General features: G+C 49.5%; 1 protein-coding gene and 1 pseudogene across 1 annotated transcript; one reads left to right on the forward strand and one right to left on the reverse strand.

Moving 5' to 3' along the window:
- Positions 1-15,296, forward strand: part of LOC143639848 (E3 ubiquitin-protein ligase TRIM58-like) — a 305,237-nt pseudogene that overhangs the window by 147,237 nt on the left and 142,704 nt on the right.
- On the reverse strand, positions 5,058-5,974 carry LOC143386868 (olfactory receptor 13G1-like). Its single transcript, XM_076841661.2, is given in 2 exon segments — positions 5,058-5,737; positions 5,740-5,974. Coding segments are annotated over 2 exon segments (915 nt in total).

Consider the following 15,296-nt stretch of genomic DNA (forward strand, 5'->3'; position numbering starts at 1 on the left):
ATCTAGACTCTCTCATGTTAATAATGCCTTGAATATTGCTTTATTTACAGTTAAAGCACTCAACATGCAATACAAAGTTACTACACACAAATGCTCAACTGCCTTAGATTAAACATTTTATTCCCAAACATCCATTGCCAAAAAATTTATGTAAAATATAGGATTCCAGAAGACCCCATGCCTCTCATCACATGGGGAAGGATGGACTGCTGTGCCCACACCAGCAGGTCCTGTGTGGACTCCAGCTCAGTGGGTGAGACTTGTCAATCATGAGTTGGCATCAGGGACTTCACAATTCGATCCCCAAGTTCCATTTGGATGAGGAGGATTCCAGTGAACCAAAAGACAACCACTGTCCTCAAAAAAGAAAGAACAAGAGGACCCTGTTATATTCAACCTCCAGTGATTTGGGGAGATAAAAAATCATCAACAACCTCAGATCAACGGCTGTTGGCTAAAAAGGGGTTAAAACACACTGCAGAAAATTTGGTCACTGCTTTGTTTGCCAAACTTACACACAAAACTCTGTAAATGTTTTGATCCTTATGATAATGTTGTTCTGTTGATGTACCTCAGCTATGGGAAATCCAGAAAAAATCAGACTCCTTGTTCATAAGTGGATGTTTCCCAATACTGGGATTGTTATGTTCGGCTTGATACTGTTAATACCTACTCTATTTTTTCTGCCTCTGCCAATATTAAAGAGAAAACAAATGTTATTCATCCAAAAGGCTATACAAAACAAGAAAGGCAAGCTGTAAGGATTCTGGCTGTGGAAATGTACAAGGCGCCTTCCTCTGGTGGGTAACAGGCGCTCTGTTATCCACTTAGGAATATTCTACAGTTTCTCCCTGGAACTAGTAAGATGACTAATACATGCTCAATGCTAGCTGCTATGGCAATGTCCTTGGAGAGGGGGCTCTGTGCTAGAGTCTTATCAGCCTTGACCTTGATCTCAGACACTCAGCTGAGAATACAGGAACTTTCTTAGACACCACTGTGTCGCTGCACCTAAACCTGCCCACACAAGAGTAACGTCACACAATGAGCAAAACGAACGGATGATGTCAATGACCTAATGTAACCTATGGATATGAGTAAAGCTGGCAGCTCAGATGAGCAGCCCCTTTTACTCTGCTCCTGCACCTTGCTCGTCTGTGTGTCTTTTAGTTTTTCTTTGGTCTCTCTCCTTTGTCTCCCACCCACCATGAGGCGAGCAGCCTCCTCTAGCTCAGCCTCCCCGCCATGATGATCTGTCTCACCACAGGCCCCGCAGCAGGGAAGCCAATCAAGCATGGACTGAAACCTATGAAACCATAACCCTTTCCCTGCCCGCTTCAAGGCCATCCTCTCAGGTGTTCTATCATAGCAATGGGAAGCTGAGAAATGCAGTGAACCGCCGTTGTACTGAGACAGTGAATGTTGGAAGTCTTTTTGGTTACTACAAAGACTTCCCTTAATAAGGTTAAATATTTAAAGAACATCATGGATTCAGAAGATTTTAAACAAGTCACAATAATTGAAGTGACTAATTAAAGTATCACTCAAGTAACTTGTCATCATTTTTGAGACAGATTCATTAAGTTGCCAGGCTGGCCTTGAACTTGTGGTCCTCCTGCCTCAGTCTCTCCAGTTGCTGAAACTGCAGGTGTACACCCCACACCTAGCCTTCCAAGTGAATTAATGCAACTCTTTGTGGAGAAACAAATCCAACTTACACACTGATCCTCTCTATTCCTGTTCACATAGCCACAAACAAATGGCACAAAGCACTCAAACCACGCTGACCCTTACCCGGAAAGTTGAAATGACCCCCTGACCCAACAGTATAGATGGATGTTTGTGCAGTTTAAGGTGTTAGCCACTGTGTATAGAGGGAGTAAAGATGGAGCTCCAACTCCACCCAGCCGACACAGCCTGTAGGTACATATCCAGGACCCTGGGCAGATCCGACACACCTGCAGGTGCACACCCAGGACCTTGGTCAGGTAGATAGCAGCGATTAGCCTCCTCCTGGGCTTCACCAATGCATGTTAGGTGTGACGGGCTGCTGAGAATCACATAAGAGCCTAAATACAAGGAGTTGCCATATCTGTATTTACATATCACATAGCACATGACTCAGTGCCCTCTGTGACACTGACAGAAAATAACATGGAAGCAACAGTAAAAAGTTCTGAGAGTTGAGAAAACATCCTGTTTGAAAATTTTCCACTTTAGTGTTTTCTTGAGAGGAGCTGATAGTGAACCCAGGGCCTTGTTCTTGGTAAGCCTGCACTGCACAAGCTGCTCCCCGTCCCCACTGAGGTGTTCAAACACTAAGGGGAAAAAAAAGACTGTTTGGAGATCTATGGTGAGGTGTGGTGAGGTGAGGTGAGGTGAGGTGTGGTGTGGTGAGGTGAGGTGAGGTGAGGTGATGAGGTGAGGTGTGGTGTGGTGAGGTGAGGTGTGGTAAGGTGTGGTGAGGTGAGGTGAGGTGAGGTGAGGTCTGGTGAAGTGTGGTGAGGTAAGGTGAGGTGAGATGAGGTGTGGTGATGAGGTGAGGTGTGGTGAGGTGAGGTGATGAGGTGAGGTGTGGTGTGGTGAGGTGAGGTGAGGTGAGGTGTGGTAAGGTGTGGTGAGGTGAGGTGAGGTGAGGTGATGAGGTGAGGTGTGGTGTGGTGAGGTGAGGTGAGGTGAGGTGTGGTAAGGTGTGGTGAGGTGAGGTGAGGTGATGAGGTGAGGTGTGGTGTGGTGAGGTGAGGTGAGGTGAGGTGTGGTAAGGTGTGGTGAGGTGAGGTGAGGTGAGGTGAGGTCTGGTGAAGTGTGGTGAGGTAAGGTGAGGTGAGATGAGGTGAGGTGTGGTGATGAGGTGAGGTGTGGTGAGGTGAGGTGATGAGGTGAGGTGTGGTGTGGTGAGGTGTGGTGAGGTGAGATGAGGTGTGGTGTAGTAAGGTATGGTGAGGTAAGGTGAGGTGAGGTATAGTAAGGTGTGGTGTAGTAAGGTATGGTGAGGTGAGGTGAGGTGAGATATGGTGAAGTGTGGTGTGGTGAGGTGTGGTGAGGTGAGGTGAGGTGTGGTGTAGTAAGGTATGGTGAGGTAAGGTGAGGTGAGGTACGGTGAGGTGTGGTGTAGTAAGGTATGGTGAGGTGAGGTGAGGTGAGATATGGTGAAGTATGGTGAGGTGTGGTAAGGTGAGGTGAGGTGTGGTGAGATGAGGTGAGGTGTGGTGGGGTGAGGTGAGGTGAGGTGTGGTAAGGTGAGGTGTGGTGAAGTGAGGTGAGGTGAGGTGAGGTGTGGTGAGGTGATGTGAGGTGAGGTGTGGTGAGATAAGGTGAGGTGTGGGGTGATGTGGAGTGGTGTGGGGTGGGGTGAGGTGAGGTGAGGTGAGGTGAGGTGTGGGGAGATAAGGTGAGGTGTGGGGTGATGTGGAGTGGTGTGGGGTGGGGTGAGGTGAGGTGAGGTGAGGTGAGGTGTGGGGAGGTAAGGTGTGGTAAGGTGAGGTGTGGTGAGGTGTGGTGAGGTGAGGTGGGGTGAGGTGAGGTGTGATAAGGTGAGGTATAGTGAGGTGAGGTGAGGTGAGGGGTGATGTGGTTTGGGGTGGGGTGGGTGTGGCGATTATGGGTGACAATAGCTTTGGTGACTGAAAGTTGCTGAGAGCAGATACTGAATGTTCAGATAGATGGTGAGTGTGAGGAGCCACGCACACTGCCCAGCTGGGTGTGACCACTTCCCCTTGTGAGCATGCAAAGCCTCAGGCTGCTCACCACAGCTGCATGGCTTCAGTTTGCTGTAGCAGGGCTGGGAACATGCTGGGAATAGGTGCCGTTGCACTAGACAAAATAACCGCGCTCACAGCTCTTCACTCCAGACAAGGGGCGCGCATTCATGCGATTGTCTAGCCTGTTCTTTCCTGCAAAGATGGGCCTGTATCAGTCTGACTTGTGTGTTTGGGAGGATAGCACAGTGGAAGAGGGTGCCTGTGATGGACTGAGGGACAGCTGTCACCCTAAAGAGTTCAGAGGTGCTGTTGTCCTGGTGATGTTGGGTCAGAGAACAGTGGGAGCAGAGCTGGCCACTGATGTGGAGGGAAAGAGAAGCAAGACCCTCCATAGACACCATGAGCACAGATGTTAGCGGGTTGCCCACACCTCAGGAGCGAGCAGGGTCCTTTGGCAGAGACAAGAACCGCTGTGTCTTTACCAATTACTGCTTAGTGACCTTCCCCCACCTGTGTCAAGTCAACTGCCTTCCCATAGCCACTCAATCTAGGGGAAAACCCCCATTTCCTTGGTCCTTCACCAATTCGACCCACACAATCCCAAGTAAGTTCTCTTCACAGCCACCGTGTCCCATAGGCTGGTTGTGGCCTCCCATAGGAGCCTGGTCGGTGGACCCACGAACCTTCACACTGGCCTTCACTGCAGGGTACCATGCGATTCACCCTCTCGCCATTGGGTGCAGGCTTACTAAGAATTGATGTTAAGAAAGCAAGCATTTTTAATGATAATTTACAGTTCTTGTATCCAAAATTTCTATGGCAGACAGCAATGAAATGATGGTATTATTTTAATAACTATGGATAATTCATCTGCATATACTTAAAAATTACTGCCTCAAAACCTTGACTGTGACATGGATTTCAAGGAGGGAAAGCTGTGCTGTTCCTGTGACAAATATTTTCCACAGTGACAAAATATATTTCTCTGCTGTGTAAATTGGGGTTGGCTCATAGACTAGTGCATTCTTTCCCATCAGCGGTGACATTCATCATGTATGCACGTGGGACACATGGGCTGCTGTAAGTCACTGTGTCCATGCACAGTGTCCATGCACACAGGAGAATTGTAGGTGTGCATTTTACACACACTGGGAGAGTGCAGTGAGGTGTGTTTGTGAGTGTGCTGTGCGTGTGGCACCATAAACATGTCCACAAGAGGAGAACGGAGTTGGGGAGAAGACCAGTGACCGGAAGAAGCATCAGGAAGGGAAACTGGGGACGGAGCTATGAAAGCCCCTCAAGCCTGAAACACGTGACACCTACTCTGGAGGACAGAGGTGATGCCCCCTGAACCTGCTAACACTTCAGAAGCACCTTCCTGACTCCCGCCTGCATCTCCTTATTGCGGAAGCTGTACACAATGGGGTTCAGTGTGGGTGTCACCAGGGTGTAGAGTGCGGCCACCACCTTGTCCTTCTCGAAGGTATAGCTGGAGGCGGGGCGGATGTAGGTGTAGATCACGGGGCAGTAGTAGAGGGATACCACAATGAGGTGGGACGAGCAGGTGGAGAAGGCCTTCTTTTTGCCCTCCGTGGAGCGGATGCGCAGGATGGCCCTGATGATGAAGCCGTAGGAGATGCAGGTCAGCGTGAAGTCCCCCACGGCCAGGGTGATGTCAGCTACGTACACCATCACCTCGTTGATCCTCACAGGGCTGCAGGACAGGGCCAGCAGAGGGGGTATCTCACAGAAGAAGTGGTCAATGGTATTCGGCCCGCAGAAGGTGAGCCTCAGGATGAGACCCGTGTGCACCCAGGAGTTGGTGACGGCAATGGCCATGACAAGGCTGAGCAAGGCCACGCACGTGCAAGGGTTCATGATGGTGCTGTAATGAAGGGGGAAGCAGATGGCCACGTAGCGGTCATAGGCCATGGTGGTAAAGAGCACCATCTCGGCCTCCAGGGACCAGGTGAAGAAGAAGAGCTGGGACATGCAGCTGCTATAGGAGATGGTGCTCTCCGTGGACAGCATGGCCACAGCACCTCGGGGATGACGCTGGTGGTGCAGACGATGTCCACGATGGCCAGCCCCAGCAGGAGTATGTACATGGGCGTGTGCAGCGTGGCATTGCTGATGATGGCGACCACAATGAGCATGTTGCCCAGGAACGCAACCATGTAGATGAGGAGGAGGACATAGAAGAGCACGCTCTGAACCTCAGGGTTCTGGGTGAGCCCCAGCATGATGAACTGAGTGACCACGGTGTGGTTCATCCTGCCTGGGACAGGTGCCAGGGGCTACTTGGTGCACGATAGGGGTAAAGGACCCGGGGATGTTGCCAGGGCACACTGGGGAGGGGGTTGTGCCTTGCGATATGAATATGGGTTGGTGAATGCTGCAGCCCGAATCCCTTAGGATGGAGCTCTGGTGTCCAGGCAGGGTCCTCTACTCTCCAGGCGGTTTCCACTCTCTGGTGCGTGGTCTTCCATGGAAGACTGGAATAAACTGACGACAGAGATTGGGGAGAAAATACAAGAGAAATAAATGGCTTAATATGCTCCAGTACTGTGGTTCTGTGGCCTCAGCCACGCGTCTGAGAATGATTTCCACTTATGTCCTAATACACACATCCTGTGCAATGTAAGCCAAAAACATGCACCTCGGTCATCCCGCTGACTGCACGCAATTCAGGTCTTACCTGAAACACACCTGAGTTGGAGTATCTGCAACAGTGGAAGCTGGCAGGCCAATCATACTGGCAGCCTTTTCAGGGAAAAATTGCCCAGTATAATATTTTGAGGCTGTATATTCATGGAATCATGGGCAAATCTATTGTAATCCAAATGATAAGCAATTCAATCAAATGTCTGGGTTGGCATTTTTTCTCCAGTTTGATAAGTAAATTACTAACATTGAATGAACTGATTATGTGTTTTGCTGTCATATCATGTTAAAGGAATTATCCTTAAAAGTGTTAAGACCTAGATTTGTGTGTTTGTCATTACAGCTGTAAATTAGCCATTTCACCTCTGTAAGCTTCAGTTGCATCTTTCTAAAAACTGCATAAATTTATATGATATTCCACATTACGTAGGTGAACTTCTGAAGGACACCTGAAGGATAGGGGCAGCTGCAGACACTTCCTGAAACAAGTCATCAGGACTCCGGACGACCTGGTTCCATGCTATCCAAACATCTCCAGCATTCTGTCTCCTGCCTGCCCTTAGGCTGTTGTATACCTTTCTTTTTATGCACTGACAGTCACTGACATGAGCTCCCATCTTTCAGCACTAGAGCAATCCGGGGAAACTGGGAAGAGTGTTCAAGCAGTTGTAAATTCATTCTTTTCTTGTTTTACCAATGTCCTTGATCTTTCCAGAGATTGGGCTGTATCTCTGATATCTAAATTTAAAAAGGCTTAAATAAAATCATCTTGCAAGGACTCCACCTGTATGGTTGCTGCCTCAAGCCTGCAGTCACCTGTGTTAAATAAACCCAGAGTGCTGAGGCTCCGTGTGTAGCTCCTCAGACTGGAATGCACAGGTAAAGCCCTGGGAACCTGCCCCTGTGCCAATCACTTGTCATGGTGTGACGAGCTGTGGGGGCCACTCCAGACATGCTATCCTTTTGTTCTCACAACATAAGGGGCCTTTAAATCTCCTGTCTCTGTATAGTGAACACAGAAACACTGTAAGAGAGAGACAGTAACCGTGACTGGGAGCACCAGTCTCCAGTGGAAGGGCCGAGATGGGCACCTGGGTTGTCTGAATCCAAAGAAGTTGCTCTTGACCTCTGTTAGACGCTTTCAGGCAAAACCTCAAACAGGGTGACGAACGCACACAAAACCTAATTATGCAGAAGTCTGAAGGCAGAGGGGTGCTGTGTTAAGCATGAGAGGGGATCCTGAGCAGGAAAACGCAGACAGGCAGTTTGTACTTGGCATTTAATTCAAATATTTGGATATTACAAGGATATGTAATGTATATGATGACAATTAATACTTAAGATATCGAGAGCTGAATGCTTTCAAGTGATGTGAAGAAGTCTTGGCCTGCCTGTTTCACTTTAATAAAAAACAACACATCCACCAACAGAACAAGGCAGAAAGCCCAGCAATAAATGCAAGTACCAAAAGTCAGCTCACTTCTCAGGGTGCCAAGGTATGCCCCGGGGAAGGGCAGTCTGTATGACCATGTGAAGGATGGAGCTGGACCCTACTGAAGCCCTACTCAGAAGTGGATGAGTTGGAACCTGGAATAGGGGAGCCTATGGAACCCAGCCTCGGGGGTCTGGGACGCCAACTGGGTGTGTTTGGAGAGGATGCCAAAGCTCAGGCTCAGGGCCAGACAGAGGAGTGTGGATCCCTAAGAGCACAGAGCTCTGCAGGGCAGAGGACACAGTGGGCACAGTGGAGGGACAATCAGGCAGTCTCATGATTTCGTGGAATATTTTTCCAAATTTTTTCCCAGATTACCAAATAAATATGTTAATAAAAGAATAAGCAGAGAGGTTTGGTTGATAACATGATTTAATTAACTCTAGTTATAAAGGTGTTTTCATTCAACAAGTATTCACAGGTCATATTTGTGCTCATCGCTGCGGGGTGGGAGTGGGGTCCAGGACTGTGTGACTCAGTGTGGTGTGCCAGGCACCTGGGGCCTCCTGCTCCATCAGCCTGGGTCCCTCAGTGCTCCTTGTGCCTTACCCATTGTTCTCCCTCTCTCCTGCTCCTCAAGGTGGCACTGTGTGCACCTGTGCTTACCTGCATTCACCTGTGCTCACCTGTGCTCACCTGTGCACATTGTACTCACCTGTGCTTACCTGTGCTCACCTGTGTGCACCTGTGCTCACCTGTGTGCAGCATTTGAGGAGTGTGAAGGGAGAGGGCAGAGAATGCAGGGACCACTCTGGGAACAGTGCTGACAGGTGAGAAGCCTGGAGTAGGACATGGCCCTCAGCTTCCTCAGAGGATGGGTCAGTTCCTGGGCTGGGGTGCCTGTGCAGTGTGACAGCAGAGGTGTGACAGCATAGGACTGGCCCAGACCATGACAAGCTGAGGCCTTGGCTGTGGACAGGTGGATGATGGGGAGAAGTACCAGTCTCTGAGGAGGAAGAGGAGGAGGCAGGCTGTGTGCCCAGTTTAGGAGGACAGCCCTGAAAGCAGCATAGCGGATGGGCTCAGGGGAGACAACAGGGTTCAGACAAGGCTGAGCCTTCAGTTTGTGGAACAATATCCACCCAGTTAAATTTAATATTAAGGTTTATTTATAATTACTACCTGCTGGAATAAAATAAATATTTTAATCACATAAAACTACAGACAGGGAAATGTAAAGGCTGATCTGAATTCCTTGCCAGTAATCATTAGCCACTCTGCAGAGGAGGGGACCGAGGCCCAGCATGCATACCAACATGGAAGACACACACCAAGCAGCAGGGCCTCCGTGCACCCGCTGCCTCACTCAGTCTTGAGGCCAGGGCCGAGCACCAGGACGGTTAACATTCATCCTCCACATGAGCTGAGGGCTGAGGTTTGATAGACGCACTCACTGTCACACACACACAGGCAAAAGGGAAACCTAAAGCCAAGGAGGCTAAAGACAGAAATCCCTCATGCTGTGATCTTACAGCCACCACAAACTGCTAGAGCTCAGCACTAGCTCCATCTTTATCACCATCAGGAGCAGCATCACCACCACCATTATCATCTTCATCAAAACCATCACTATCATCACCACCAACATCACCATCATCATCCATCATGATCATCACCACCGTCACCACCATCACTATCAGCACCACCATTACCATCATCACCACTATCACTATCATCACCACCATCATCATCATCACCACCATCACTATCATCACTACCATCACCACCATCACTATCAGCATCACCATCAGTACCATCAGCACCATCAGCACCACCATTACTATCAGCATCACCATCATAACCATCACCATCAGCACCACCATCAGCAGCACCACCATCGGCAGCACCATCATTATCATCCCCACAATCACTATCAGCACCATCATTATCACCATCACTATGATCCACCATCATCAGCACTCACTACCATCACCAACATCAGCAACACCAGCACCATCATTATTAGCACCACAATCATCAGCACCATCACCACCATCACTACCATCAGCACCATCATCATCAGCAACATCACCACCATCAGCATCATCACTACCAACACCAACAGCAGCAACACATCTCCATCATCAGCACCTTCAGCACCATCACCATCATCACCCACTGCTATCAGATGTGTTTACCTGTGCCATCTCTGTGAACAATAGAGAGACTCTTGTGAAGGGCTGCATGGTGCAGGTAAAGAGATAACAGCACACCACAGCCGCTACTGGGTTCCGGGGACAGGTGGGTGCCCACTAAGCTGTCCCCCAGGCTCCTGAATGACTCTGGACAGCCTGCCTCTGGGCAGCTCTCAGAGGTGATGTGAAGTCAGTTAGTTGAGGCTTGGTCTAACAAACGTGTTACCTTCTCTCCAGCTTGGCTTCCCTCGCAGCTCAAGTACTGGGAGGTGAATGTGGGGTGTTTCTCAGTTTTATAGGGTTCTCAGTGATCAAGGAGAGGAAGGCATTGGAGATCAGAGCACTCGGGAAGGCAAAGGAATTACAGAAAGAAGACGTGTGAGTGCCAAGGGAGGGTGCCAGTGCCCGCACACAGGCCCAGGCTCTACAAGCAACAGCCTAGGAACAGTCCAGATAATGCTACCAAGCGTCCTACATCCAGATGCTGCTACCAAGTGTCCTACATCCCAGGGAGCCCCTCAGTCCCTGCTTTCCGGCCACACATGAACTGTAGAGCATTGTGGTCTCCCAGGCTTGGCAGAGACAATCATTCAACTGTGACTCCCCACTGGCTATGTGGCAGAGCCAGCCACAGACTTGGGTAAACAGAGGGGAGTACACCCAGGTCACGCGGAGCACTGGCACAGACCATCCCTGGAGTGCGGAGGCCCGGGTAGCCGACCCAGCCACAGGTGCTGACCGGTGTAAACAGCGGCTCTCCCCCAGGGGTTCCCCAGCTGCTCCTGCTACAGTGTGCTCCCCTCACCTGGCTTCCTGCCAGGCCCAACCTGTGCTGGCCAAGGGCAGGGATCCCGGCCTCGGAGCCGCACCCCCAGGCAGAGGGATAAATAGGCTTTGGGTTATGTTACAACCTGTGGATGGATTTTGTCTCATGCTGCAGCTGAAAAACTAAGTGAAGTGTTGCTGGTCCCTGCCATCCCTGCTCAGGCCATTTCATGTGACCGTGACCTTCAGACAGCACGTCCACACACACTCACCGTGGCTCTGTGCAGCACACCGCCATGGCACCAGGATTCAGATGGAGACTCTACGTGCTCTGGGACACTAGTGTGAAGATAGCGGGGCTAAGTACCTGCCAAGGGGGTGGGTCCCAGCTCCCTCATGCCCACGGCCCTGATCCAGCACTGGGGCCCCAGGGAAGGGCACTTTGGACTGGCTGCCAACATGGCAGCCCCAGGACTCTCTGAGGAGCAATCAGCCGCCTGCACTGATCACCAATTACCGGAGGACTTGGCCTCGGTGTCAATACCTGCTGTGAAGACCAGAAGCCTCCCAGGGAGATATCCTCATGGAGCAGGAGCCTGAATAATGAGAGACCCTGGGAATGCTGGCAAGGGACTCAAGGAATGAGTAGGTGGACATTGTTAGGAAAGCAATTACTTCTGTGGGGTCTCCTCCCTGTCCCAATAGAAATTAGAGAGGAGCTCAGTTGCAGAGCACTTTCCTAGCAAGTGCAGGGCCCTGGGTTCAATCCCCAGTCCCGGGGTGGGGGTAGGGGCAAAGAATAAAAAAATTAAGAGAGAAAGGGTGGCAGGAAACGAATTCTGAGATGGAGGTTGCAGTCACATTTGTAGAAGTTCATTCTGTACTGTGAGGGGGCGGGCATCTGCAAATGAACTGGGTTACAACCTGGCTTTCACTTGGTGAAGGCAACAAACAACCTTCAGCTAAATTTCTTTCTAAAATGAACTATTTGGAAGCCTGTTCTGCTTGTCCTTTTGGTGTAGTTTATGTTTGCCACATACAAGTCCACCAAGCTGTGTGACACACTCATGATGAAGGGACGTTCATGCTGTCCCTGGGGCTGGATGGACTCAGGTGTGCAGGTTCACAGGGCACACAAGGTACATCTCCATGTTTTCCATACAGGCTTCCTTGCCCTGTTTGTTGGTTGAAAGAAAAGCTCTGTGGGCAAATGCTAGGCACTCTCGCAGTGGGGGGGGGGGCTTTGCCCTGTCCTCAGCACTTTTCTTTCCTCCCCTGCCTCATGCCCAGCTAGGGCTGCCGGGAACATGAGGAACAGAAATGGCGAGTGGGCCTGCTTGTCTTGTTCCAGGTACAGAGGAAAGCCTCCAACGACCCAGCCTCCAGCATCCTGGGATTCATGCCTCGATTGTGTTAAGGACATTCTTTCTCTAGTTTTCTGAGTTTTCAAATGGAAGAATATTGAAACAATTTTATTGAGTGCCTTTTCTCTATCTATTGTTTAGGGATTTTTCCAAACTATTTCTGCAATTACAACATTCCTGTGTGTGGTCACTGAAGTTCCGTCAGCTGGCCACTGAGCTAATTGACGTCTCCCTAAATTTAAGCATTCAGATAGGCTTTGTAGAGTGGTTCCCAGCTGGGCACTCCTTCAGTGCACAGTGGGGCCCTCTCCTTTAGCAGAGCCCAAGCGACAGCCTGGGGGCTTGCCTAGGACCTGTGGTCACTTCCTCAGTATCCTTCTAGCCACAGATGCGCAACCCCTACCCATGATAGTATGCAGAATCCCCAGTAGACCTCCTTCCCCAGGGCATCCTCCTCTCCACAGACTCCTTCTCGGGCCCTTGCCCTGTCCCCTGCACCCCACTCGCTGTCCCAGGCTTAGTGTGCTGTAGGTGGTGTGTATCCTGATGCTTTCAAGGGGCAGGAGGTGACCAAAGGCCAGCCTCTGGGCCCGTCTCCTACGGCACTGCCAGCTGGCTCAAAACACCAAGATCTCATTCTGTTGAGAAGGAGGGATGCGCTGTGTGTGGCCGACCCACAGCTGCCCCTGGGCTGGGCCTGGGGTGAAGCAGACGCTGCTCCCTTGGGGTTGACCTGGCACTTCACTGAGCAGTGACATCACTGTCACAGTTTAGATCCCAGTCCCTCCACTTTCCTTCTGACAGTTTTGACAACAGAGTGGTCTTCTGTGTACGACAGGTCCCGGGAGCTCCCCGTGCCACAGGCCCATTTTTGTGACATCACCATATGTTAAGTGCTTGACTAAAATATTTTTGAAAACAAGTGAAAGTACAACAAAAATGCACTTTTATGTGGAATGGCAGAAATTTCACTGTTGATCAGAGAACGATTTGAAGGTATTTTCTCACCTTTTAATGACCAAAAAAAAAAAAATAAATAAATAAATAAATAATGAATTAATTATACAAATAAACATCTGAATACTCCAGGATCAGACTTGCAGGATGGTCTTGTGAGGACAGTATGGAGGCTTTGTCATGGAGTCACTTATGTTTATTCACCAAGGAAAGAACCCACTGCGTCTTAAACACATCTCATTGGTAAATGCACGGCGGAAGAAGCACGCGTCCAGACAACACCCCAGAGTCTGGAAACATCATACATTTTGCAATATGACAACCTGCTATTTGGAAAAATAAATTTGATGAGCTAAGAAAAATCTTGTTGGTTGGGACATTTAGCCTTTTACTTAAAAAATATTTTTTAGAAGAGTTTCTGATTTTCAGAAAAAAAAAATGGAAAGATAAAACATTGAAATCCGTTTCACCCTAAGTTCTGTAACCCCATTAGTCATATCTGATTAGTGTGGAAATAAGCAAAGTGATAAATGAAGGCATTGAATGAGGCCTGGCTGGGTGCTGCTCAGTGGGAGAGGCCCCCCACCACCATTGTGGGTGAGAGGCCCTGGGTTTGGTGGTCAACGACACAGAAAAGACAAACACACCTGCAAACACGCTGCCAGACGGGGGAAAAGCTGCTCTCCCCAGCATCCTCTGTATTTTCTGTGACCACGTCACATTTCAGGATGGTCACCTTATCAGATTTTCCTTGGTTTTGATGACCATGATAGTCTTGAGGGCAGTACTTAGTAGAAAGTCCCTCAATGGGATTTGCCAGTTGCTCTCCCAGTTAGACAAAAGCCTATTTCTTCAGTGAAAACCACAGAAGCAGAACAACCCCACTGCAGGGTATGAGAATGTGAAAGGGACACTGTCTACGGCACAAGAGAGAACAGCCTTCCCACAACATTCCCCTAGTGCCCATAGCACTGGCCTTGCTCAGGGGTGAGGTGGCATTCCCCAGGGCTCCTGGCCTCTCAGTGCTGTCCCCTGCTGCCGTCTCCACAGGAGGACAATGGGCAGGTCTCAGTGGGGAGGAAAGCACCCACGTCCCAGGGACAGGGTGTCTGGAGCAGTTGGCACATTCAGGTGCAGACATGTCTCCCGCCGGTTCTCCCTTGGTCTTTATTGACCTCAGCGCACTTGGGGACCACTGTTCCACACTGTGGTTGCAGAACGGGACACTTTGCCACCTGTGAGGAACCGTTCTAGTCTAGGCCCAGGGAGTTTCTCATCATTACTATAGTTAATATTATCAGCACTGTTTTAGTTGGCAAATCACAGCTGTGTCAGGGCGTGAATGCGATGTTTTGATATATGCATACAGTGCAGAGTGGTTAAATCAATCTAGTTAACATAGCCCTCACCTCATCTGTCATTTTTTAAAAATTGTAAATAACATTGTTATGTGTTTGCTAGTGTATTATAGTTATACATAATCTTGGGGTTTATTTTGACGTAATCAATGTGCAAGAAATATAATTTGCTGCACTTTATCTTTTTAACAGTGAGATTTACTCTTTTAGTTGTTTTGAAAAATACAGCAGATTATTATTCCATCTAGTCACCTTGAAAAATCTAGATGAGTGTGTTTGTTTGTTTTTTCCAATTCCTTACTTTCTGACACTTTAGGAAGCTCTGTCCTCCTCTTTTATAATCCAGTCCTGGAAGCCACCTCTCCAAGGGTCCCTTTGTGCCCTCCTGGAGGGTGGTGTCAGACCTCATGGCTGGGAGCTAGGTGCTCTGGGTGCTCTCTGGGCACCTGTGCGGCCGGGTGGATCATCTCGGGAGTCAGAGGAGGGCACGTGTGTGTATCCTCACCTTGAGAGCTCGTGTCTGCACGTGTTTATGAGTAGAATCATTCACGTCTGTACTAGGGTCACACCAATGCTCACTCAACTGGCAGGCTCTCCTCTGGGACATGCAGATGACTCCCATCTCTGCTGTGAATGGTGGTGAATTCCCACGGGGAATGAGGGGACAGCTGCCGTCTTCCTTTACCCACTGACTTCATGATGCAGCTCCAGCACACACACAGCAGGGTCTGGATCATCAACCTTGCCCACACGGCATGCAGTTTCATCAGCTAGCATACCGTGTTACCGGTTCTCTGAAGTTTAGTTTCACACCCTATCAATTTGTAAAGTGTTGCTCAGCATCCTTTCTCTCAAGATTC

The sequence above is a fragment of the Callospermophilus lateralis genome (assembly GCF_048772815.1).
Source record: "Callospermophilus lateralis isolate mCalLat2 chromosome 5 unlocalized genomic scaffold, mCalLat2.hap1 SUPER_5_unloc_2, whole genome shotgun sequence".
Classification (NCBI taxonomy): domain Eukaryota; kingdom Metazoa; phylum Chordata; class Mammalia; order Rodentia; family Sciuridae; genus Callospermophilus; species Callospermophilus lateralis.